This window comes from Zalophus californianus, chromosome 16 (assembly GCF_009762305.2).
Source record: "Zalophus californianus isolate mZalCal1 chromosome 16, mZalCal1.pri.v2, whole genome shotgun sequence".
Taxonomy (NCBI): Eukaryota; Metazoa; Chordata; class Mammalia; order Carnivora; family Otariidae; genus Zalophus; species Zalophus californianus.
This window is the reverse complement of record NC_045610.1, coordinates 48262130-48272202: the sequence shown is the minus strand read 5'-3', so window position 1 is coordinate 48272202 and position 10073 is coordinate 48262130. Positions and strand designations below refer to the sequence as shown.

Sequence of the window (10073 nt, the reverse complement as noted above, 5' to 3'; positions counted from 1 at the left end):
TTGAAAAAATAAAACAACTAAAAAATGCAACACAAACCTGCCTTATCTCTTCCTTCAATAATAGCCAGAAACCCCTGCTAAGTTCCTACTGTGTCCTATCAAGGAAAAAACTCAAAGCAATATATTTCTATATTAAGATTTTTTTTTAGCCCTCCTCCTCTATATCAAGATTTTTAAAGAGAATTATTTTGGAAATCAGCTGTGGTGCTTTGGTTAAAGCAGATGCCCAGGCAAACGACCTGCGAGCGATCTCCCTGGCATAAACCCTCTGCAGAAGCGCTGGGGTTCGGGCCAAGGTGGGGCTGAGAACTGGCCCGCTGCATGCCGGGATCTGGAGTCTTTCTTCACCCAACTGCAAAGCGCTCTGGGATTGCCCGGCCGCTCCCATATCTCGCGATGCTATCGTCTCTTCTTCGCCCTATGACCCCCCCCAATTTAACGTGTTTTTTAAATCCGCCAATGGGAGCGCAGCGTAGGCTCGAACCAGCCAATCGGAATGCGGGGACACCGGGAAATTTAAATCGCGCCGGCCGGCTGCACGAGCCACACCGTCTTTGGGGTGATCCGTGGTGGACGTTTTGAGGGCAGCTGTCCTGCGGCTTGCGCGCCCCGGACCGCCTCCTGTGGAAGCCTGAGCCGGCTGTGTAGGTACGAACTCAGGCCGGAGCCCGGCCCGAGTGATAACGGCAGATGTGCAGGCCGCCCTCCGCTTGCGGGTGGCGGGAGGGGAGGCCGGGAGTACACGCCCGACCTGGCTCTGGCCTCCTTCGTTGACGAGGCCCCGGGGGCGTCGTTCGTTGACAAGGCGGCTGTTTCGCGGTGCGAGTGCTTGGGTTTTAGGGCGCCGCGGCTCTGCGAACCGCGGCTAGACCTCTGGCGCGTCGCGGCGGGGAAAATCAATGAGGCCCGAGGGCGAGAGTCCCGGGAGGTGGCCCAGCGCCTCTCGCCCCTCCTCCGCCGGTTCCCCGCTGCATCTTCCCGGGTGGGGGGCAGGGGAAGGGCCTGGAGATGGGGGTGGCAGTTGGAAGAACTGTCTCTTAACACGTAGGCCCAGGGCTGGCTGTGACACAGCGTCGGAAAAGAACATCACCGAACGAAAGATAACAAATTGTAAGGAGGATTTGTACTTTTGTCCCCTTTCGGCTATCGGTCTTCAAGTCTGAATGAAGCACAGTTGATATCAGCCTAATTAAGTGCATTCACTCGAAATTTCTGGAAATGAAAATGTTTGCGAGATGCTGAGGATGCAGAACTGTGTCTCGAGTTTTCAGTGTTGACACGGAATGTTATCGAAGACTCCATAATGTGATGATGAGCCAGATATTTATTAAGTTTTCAAGTGTGGAGAATGTACCTATTTTGGCCATTTAAAGACAATAGAGAGAGCCTCCAGGATATGGATTTATTGCCCGTAGGACATAGGTTTTAACTGTGAGCTAGTTCCCCTATTTTGCCTTCAGTTAACTATTTAATTGAAATAGTCCAGTTGCATTGTCCATTATGGTAGTCACCAGGCTGATGTGGCTAGTCCGGTTGGGATCTGCTGTAAGCCTAAAGTACACAGAGGATTTTGGAGAATTAGGGTGAAAAAAGTGTAAAATATCTCAAAAGCTCGAAATATTATAACGTTGCAATGAGAACATATTGGATGTGTTGGGTTAAATAAAAGAGATTAAAATTAATTTCACTCATTTCTTTTTGCTGCTTTGAAAAATGTGGTTGCTAGGATATTTAAATTTATACAACTTGCTTTCTATTTCTGATGGACAGCACTGCTCCAGGAAGTCTCAGCCCTTCAGAGGGGAGGGGACTAATACTGTTTGGCCAGTTCACTATTTCATAGTGTGGAAAAAGGAAGTTGCTCCTCTAATATACAAGTGTGGATGCAGTATTTGATAATTCTATAACGCTCTTCTTATTGACAAAGCAAAATAATAAAAGGGGAATTTTTTTCTCTCCATCTTAACAGCTTTCTCCCTTTGTCTCATAACCATGTCCACCAATGAGAATGCTAATTCACCAGCTGCTCGCCTTAACAGATTCAAGAACAAGGGGAAAGACAGTACAGTGAGTACCTTCTGTTGCTTTCCTGTGGTATTTTGTAAATGGAAAGGTATTTGGGAAGGGATCAGAACTTTGAGGAAATTTGAAATAAATGTCCTCACTTCGCAACAAAAACTGATAACAGTAGGTGAAGTGGTTTATCTTTTTCCAAGGAAATGAGGCGGCGCCGAATAGAAGTTAATGTGGAGCTAAGGAAAGCTAAGAAGGATGACCAGATGCTGAAAAGGAGAAACGTAAGCTCGTTTCCTGATGATGCTACCTCTCCACTACAGGAAAACCGCAACAACCAGGTAAATATATATTTTAGATTATGAATTACGGCAAACCCACAAAATCAATATGGTGATTTTCTTAGAAATTTAAATAGTAAGGGGTTTCTGGGTGGCTCAGTGGCTTAAGCATCAGGTCTTGGTCTCAGGCTTGTGACATGAGCCTCGCATTGGGCTCCACACTGGGTATGGAGCCTACTTAAAAAAAGAAAGAAATTTAAATAACATTCTTAGCCTAATGGTTTTTTTTTTAAGATTTTATTTATTTATTTGAGAGAGAGAATGAGATAGAGAGAGAGCATGAGAGGGGGGAGGGTCCGAGGGAGAAGCAGACTCCCGGCTGAGCAGGGAGCCCGATGCGGGACTCGATCCCGGGACTCCAGGATCATGACCTGAGCCGAAGGCAGTCGCTTAACCAACTGAGCCACTCAGGCGCCCTTAAAGATTTATTTATTTATTTTGAGAGAGTGAGAATGAGAGAGAGTGAGTGAGTACATGAGGGGGGGAAGGTTAGAGGGAGAAGCAGGCTCTTCGCTGAGCAGGGAGCCCGATGCGGGACTCGATCTCGGGACTCCAGGATCACTTAGCCTAACGGTTTTAACTGTCAACTCTGTGAAGATCTTTTTTTCTGCTCCCAGTCAGGAATTCTGTTGGGTTGTCTCCTTTTCTACCTACTCTCCCTAATCTACTGAAGCTGATTCCAAGGTCTCCTTTAGCTCTGAACTCCCTTCAGGTTTCTGCATTTCCACCCACCAGTTCAGTACCTTGACTGGCCAGTCCAATGTTAACTGAAAGTTAGTGTGTCTAGAACCAATCACTTTCTGCCTTTTTTTTGGGTGTTCCTGTTTTTTGTACTTTTCACCAGCTTTGTTCAGATCTTTTTCCTCCTGAAATATTTTCAGTGGTCTTCTAATTTATCTTTCCCTTCATTCTATGCCACATAATACTTACCTAAACATAGTCTTAAAATACTGCTTTAGACCTCTTCTTTCTCTGCTTAAAAACTTTGGTAGTTTTAAAATCCGTATTCTTAGAAAAAAATTTTGTGTGTGTGTAAATTAGATCAATCTTAGATTTTCAATTTATTTTTTATCTTTCAAAGATACTGGGAATCTTTAGTGCCTCAATTTTTTTTTTCCCCACCAAATAGTACCTGTGTGCTATTTCTAGAGTACTATAGTCAAATCCTATATTCTTATAGCACTCCTTGGTCAACCTAGCAGGAAAAATGTTCCCTTTTCAGGGTTCCCATAGCATCCCAGCTGTGCACTAAGATGGAGAGTAAATGCTAACATAACATGAATATTCACCATTTGTTTTATGGTTATCTGTTTTTCACATTTTCCTTGTTAAGTTGTAAGCTACAGAAAAAGGGATGCTATCTTTTTGAGTTAACTATAGCACTGATTCTCAAACCCTTCTACTGTGATTACAACATGAAACATTTTTGTAGCACTGTACTGTGGAAATGCAGAGATTATAAGCTTAGATACGAAAATCCCCAGCACGTTGCCTACATAACTCCATCCCTTTCTCCCTAACAGCATATCTGAATGCAAGTGATTGAGACTAATGTAGGAACAACCTTCAAACTGCTCTAATTTCATTTATTAAATTGTTCATAGTCTCTTCTTTTAGTGACAAAATACTGGGATGATACTCCATAACTGGAGATTCCAGTGAGTCATACACCAAGTTTGAGCACTGTTCTGCATGTGAAAGAATGAATATTTAATTAATAGCCAAAATTAAATGTAAGGCTAAACTTTTAGTAACTGATTGTAAACCTAAAAATGTCTTCACAGTGGCAAGTAGGGATTTTATTGTTTGTATTTAATGTTAAAAATGATAATTTGTGAAATTAATACCACTGTCCTTGCAGGGCACTGTAAATTGGTCTGTTGATGACATTGTCAAAGGCATAAATAGCAACAATTTGGAAAGCCAGCTCCAGGCTACTCAAGCTGCTAGGTAAGTCTTTTCTGCCAAAGCATGGGTAACCTAAGATATCAGCCCTCTTGGAGTTTTTTGGTGGGAAAGAGACAGACAGATAGCATGGGTAAAATAAAAGTTAAGTTTGCCATAGGCCTATTTATTAGAATCTTCCCTTAGGTGAAACTGTGATTTTGTATAAATCACAGCTGCCTAAAGTCCTGCCCACCCCAGTGATAACCTTTTGGTGTGCTTTTTAAGTAAGTTACAAAGTTTTTTGTACTTTGGTGGCATTTCAAATTGGTGGCAGAGAAAGAGGAATTATTCAGTAAGTGGGATTTGCACATTCATTTAGAATGGCGCATTTACTCTTACCTTCTATCAAATACAAATATTTGTGACATCCATAACAAAGAATTAATAATTTCTGTAGTTTGACAGTGTGCTGAAAAACAAATCCAAGTGACAAATGATGAAGGAAAAGATGCTTAACCTCACTAGTAGTTAGGGAAACAAATTAACAACGGTAGTATAACTGTCAGATTGTCAAAGTTGTAAAGTGACAAGATCTAAAGTAGTTTGTGGGAATGCAGAGAGGTGGTTATTTTACGTTATTGGTAATATTTCAATTTTGGGGAAAAGGTAACTAAAGACGCCACGTGTGGCAGCACCGTGCAACCAGTCTGTTCATCTCCTCTTAAATTCCAGGAAATTTCAACATTTAGTGCATTACTTTAAAAGGTTATCTCAAGTTGAATTGCATTTTAAATTGATTTTTAAAGTTAACTTCTCTTGATAATCATCTTCAACTTTTGTTTCTCTTTCTGCTTATCCTTAGGAAACTGCTTTCTAGGGAAAAACAGCCCCCCATAGACAACATAATCCGGGCTGGTTTGATTCCAAAATTTGTGTCCTTCTTGGGCAGAACTGATTGTAGTCCCATTCAGTTTGAATCTGCTTGGGCTCTCACTAACATTGCTTCTGGGACGTCAGAACAGACCAAGGCTGTGGTAGATGGAGGTGCTATCCCAGCATTCATTTCTCTGTTGGCATCTTCCCATGCCCACATCAGTGAACAAGCTGTATGGGCTCTAGGAAACATTGCAGGTACTTGGATTTAAAATCCTTTTGACTATCTCTAATCATACTGAGGTTGGGAGAAGTGCCTTGTCATAAGTAAGAGTCACCTGTGTGTTAAGATTTAAACTTGCTTGCTTTTAGTGCTTATAAAGGGGTATTAGGGGCATCTAAGTAAGTTAGGGAATTTCCGAGAGTATTGTCTTTGTGTTAGGACACTGGTACACTCAGTCACTGGACATTGATGGTGCTAGACAAGTAGATTATGATTAACCTTGACTTTTTTTTTTAGGTGATGGTTCAGTTTTTCGAGACTTGGTTATCAAGTATGGTGCAGTTGACCCACTATTGGCTCTCCTTGCAGTTCCTGATATGTCATCTTTAGCAGTAAGTTGCTAACATAAGTCAGGTTACTCAGTTCTTGATTCTAATTTTTGCCACCCCCTCAAAATATAGAGGGACCTCTCATTGCATTTTTCTTTTCCCTCAGTGTGGTTACTTACGTAACCTTACTTGGACACTTTCAAACCTTTGTCGCAACAAGAATCCTGCACCCCCATTAGATGCTGTTGAGCAGATTCTTCCTACCTTAGTTCGTCTCCTGCATCATGATGATCCAGAAGTATTGGCAGATACCTGCTGGGCCATTTCCTACCTTACTGATGGTCCAAATGAACGGATTGAAATGGTTGTGAAAACAGGAGTTGTGCCCCAGCTTGTGAAGCTTCTAGGAGCTACTGAATTGCCCATTGTGGTAAGTTGTTAACTTTTCGTTGAGAATATAAACCATAAGAAGCATGGTCAATTGATACTGATGTTGACACATTGCCTATTTTAGGCCATGAGGAGCCTCTGACTTGTCAAAACCTTTATTTAGGGTGTAGAGTTTTTGAGCAGTGTTGGAAAAAATAAAAGCTAACCGTTGGCACCAACATTTTTTTTTTTCCTTTTCAGACTCCTGCACTAAGAGCCATAGGAAATATCGTTACTGGGACGGATGAACAGACTCAGGTTGTAATAGATGCAGGAGCACTTGCTGTTTTTCCCAGCCTCCTAACGAACCCCAAAACTAATATTCAGAAGGAAGCTACGTGGACAATGTCAAACATTACAGCTGGTCGCCAGGACCAGATACAGCAAGTTGTGAATCATGGATTAGTCCCATTCCTCGTTGGTGTTCTCTCTAAGGTAATGAAGTCTTAGTACTTAACCAATGGATGTTAGTATTTATGGATGGACATTTGGTAGAGCTGTGCTTGATAAGATTCTTCATGTACCAGTGTTGGGTTCTAAGTCCTTCTCTAAATAGTGGCCAGTAAGCTCTTTCACTTACAGTTGGATGGAATCAGTTAGTAGTTTAGTCCTTGTTTTTCTGTAACGGTACTTTTGGGATCTTATTTTTAACAATCGTTCTGAAGTAAGCTTGTTTTCTTATGTTTATTAGGCAGACTTTAAGACACAAAAGGAAGCTGTCTGGGCTGTGACCAACTATACAAGTGGTGGGACCGTTGAACAGATTGTATACCTCGTTCATTGTGGCATAATAGAACCATTGATGAACCTCTTAACTGCAAAAGACACCAAAATTATTCTGGTTATTCTGGATGCCATTTCAAACATCTTTCAGGTAAGTCATAAGGTAGTATTTGAATTTGGGCTTGATGGTAATTGATGATATTTAGACTCAGGGTAGGACAGCTAAGGTTACTCAGTAGGGCCACAGAATTAGGCTGTTTATGTGGGGCACACTCTCGGTAAGACGTGACAAGGGATTATAAGAGATTAAAGGAGATGACAAGTGGGTGACCTGAATTGAAATCAAGTCCATATGTGGACAGGATTCAATCCTATCTATTTTGTCAAAAATCTTTAATTCTCCAATGTCATACGGAATTTTGGTACAATTAAATTTTGATGACTTAAAGTTACCTAATTGTATTTTTCTTCTGGTTCCCTTCCTAATTAACCCGAGCATGCTAGCATGTGACACCTTGTCACAGTAGTTGAAGGTAGGTAGGTCCTACCTAATGACTTTATAAACTTCTGATAGGGAAATTTTACCTAGAACAGTCGAGTCTAGGATAATGATGCTCGGTGTATCCATCACCCAGCATAAATAATTTGTCAACATTTGGCCTATTTTCCTACTCTCCCCTTACCTAAACCCTCTAAATTTAATTATTTTGAAGTATATAAGTTATTTCATCTGTGAATATTTATGTATTCTAAAATTTGAGGACTGTAAAAAAGGATAACCACAGTTTCATTTTTATACCTAGTAAATTCTTGATATCAGCAAATAATCCAATCAGGGAAATTGGTTTTTATACACTTTAGGCCATCTTTGCCCTTATACGATGGTTCTCTACCTTGATTACACTTTGGTGTTATCTGAGGTGCTTTTTTAAAAAGATTTTATTTATTAATTTACTCATTCATTTATGAGACAGAGCCATGTGTTAAGGGGGGCAGGGAGGGTGGGAAAGGGAGAGAGAATCTCAGCAGACCAAGTGCAGAGCCCAGTGTGGGGCTCAGTCCCACGACTCCTGAGAATCATGACTTGAGCTGAAACCAAGAGTCAGATGCTTAACTGACTGAGCCACCCAGGCGCCCCTCAGGTGCTTTTATAAAACAGTAATTTTCTGTTCTCATCATAGACCAATTGAACCTGGATATGGTGTCATTAAAGTTGCCCAGGTGATTTTGATGCACAGAAATAATTGAGAACTACTGTAAGATCTGGCTGAGTGCTACAGAAGTAGCTGCTAAGAGCAAATAGAAATCTGATCACCTTGAATTTTTAGAAAATGTAAACTGAGCCTGGGTGGCTCAGTCAGTTAAGCGTCTGCCTTCAGCTCTGGTTGTGATCCCGGGACTCATGATCCCAGAGTGCTGGGATGGAGCCCCACATCGGGCTCCCTGCTCAGTGGGGAGTCTGCTTCTACCTCTCTCCTTCACCCCACTTGTGCTTTCTCTCAAATAAATAAAATCTTTAAAAAAATGTAAACTGGAGATAAAACCATCTCATAGGGTTGTTGAAGGAACTTTTCGAGTGGTTGTCTGATGTACATCAGTACCCAAACATAAACATTATTTTCATTAAAATAGAACATTCAGTAAATTCCAGTAAACTTGGAATTTTTTTTTTAGGCTGCTGAGAAACTAGGTGAAACTGAGAAACTTAGTATAATGATTGAAGAATGTGGAGGTTTGGACAAAATTGAAGCTCTACAAAACCATGAAAATGAGTCTGTGTACAAAGCTTCATTAAACTTGATTGAGAAGTATTTCTCTGTAGAGGTGAGTAACACGGTAATGTTAACAAGAATTTGGAAAATACACAACGTCAAGCCCCTAAGCTTTTTTTTCCTTATACTTTTTAAATGAGCCCTGTGCCCTTGTTAAATATGGCAAAATATCAGTGTGAGTAGGACGTGATGTATGTATTTGCTCCTCAGATGTTTGGCTTGATGATCATATAATCTTTAACCAGAAATTTTTAAAATTAAAAAAAATCACCAGTGTACTTTCGAATGAATAGTCTTAGGGAATTAAGAATATCTTGAGAGTAAGTTTGTGTAGGAGTTGATGGAGAAGTGGGCCAACCCTACTAATAGGCCATCTTCCTTCCCATTTCCTACTGAAAAGTGACAGGTGGGAAAGTAAATCTCTCTTGTGGTAGCATCCTTCACCCTTTCAGAATCTTCCTCTCCCAGGCGCTCCAGAATTAGCAAGTTTCAGCAGCTCTCCCTCCCCTATTTGTAATATTGAAATACGGTTCAGCATTAAAGGTGTAATATGCAGATGAAGACCTTAAGAATAAATACAGACGTCTAGACACACTGCTGCCTGGAAATGTGCTCTGTTTGTGGAATTATATTGTTTGGTTTTGTTTTTTAATACTTCCAGGAAGAGGAAGATCAGAATGTTGTGCCAGAAACTACCTCTGAAGGCTATACGTTCCAAGTTCAGGATGGCACTCCCGGGACTTTTAACTTTTAGATTGTACAGCTGAGGCAGAAAGTTGTTTGTTGTGTACTCTGTTTGGTAGAAGTTTGTCTTACTGTTTCTCTACTAAGAACTCTTTTTAAATGTGTTTTGTTATTGTAGCACTTTTTACAACAAAACTCTACTTGACCAGTTCCAAACTGTACAACCTGTATGAAGCTCTTCCTCAGTGGGTTTCTTATTTCTATGTAGAATCTCCTCTCTTGCAGTGTCCTGTAAATAAAGATTAAATTCCACTCTTTTCTTTACTTCACTGTTCCTATGTATTGCTTTCTAATTTGGAGTTCTTAAGATTGCAGATGAAGGGTACCAGACCCAAACCAATGTGAGTAACCAGAGGTGTGGTTCTGGTTGCAGACATGGTTTGATGTCAGGTTTGTGAGGTCATCAAGGATGCAAGGGTGATAACTTTTTGTCCTGCTCACTTCTGAGTTCTGGCTTAGCTCTAGGCTGCTTCCATTCTTTGTAAATCGTGGCTGTTGGTACTTCCAGATGTCATATCCACTACACACCAGTCAGAATAGAATTTTTCAGAAGTTTGCATAGAATAATGAACAAAATTTCCCAGAAGCCCTTAGCCACAGTCTCCTTAAATCTCACTGGCCAGGGAGACAGGATAAATACATACATATGTATATATATAAAGTTTATTTTTTTAAAGCTTTTATTTATTTGAGAGAGAGAGAATGAGAGCACGAGAGGGAAGAGGGTCAGAGGGAGAAG

At 41.0% G+C, this 10073-nt stretch overlaps 1 protein-coding gene across 5 annotated transcripts; it reads left to right on the top strand.

Annotated features, from left to right (window-relative positions):
* The first annotated feature begins 509 nt into the window (after window positions 1-509).
* KPNA2 (karyopherin subunit alpha 2) lies at window positions 510-9598 on the top strand. Of its 5 annotated transcripts, none has more exons than XM_035724836.1 (12): window positions 553-648; window positions 1049-1110; window positions 1970-2067; window positions 2217-2354; window positions 4216-4304; window positions 5104-5372; window positions 5635-5729; window positions 5833-6096; window positions 6297-6530; window positions 6787-6969; window positions 8493-8642; window positions 9252-9598. In XM_035724836.1, the coding sequence occupies exons 3-12, from the start codon at window positions 1993-1995 to the stop codon at window positions 9342-9344; spliced, it is 1590 nt and encodes a 529-aa protein (XP_035580729.1). In that variant the 5' UTR covers window positions 553-648; window positions 1049-1110; window positions 1970-1992; the 3' UTR covers window positions 9345-9598. The 5 variants fall into 5 exon arrangements, with proteins under 5 accessions (XP_035580728.1, XP_035580731.1, XP_035580729.1 ...); XM_035724839.1 differs by having other exon boundaries at window positions 561-648; window positions 2040-2067; XM_035724835.1 differs by lacking the exon at window positions 1049-1110 and having other exon boundaries at window positions 510-648.
* Window positions 9599-10073: the final 475 nt, after the last annotated feature.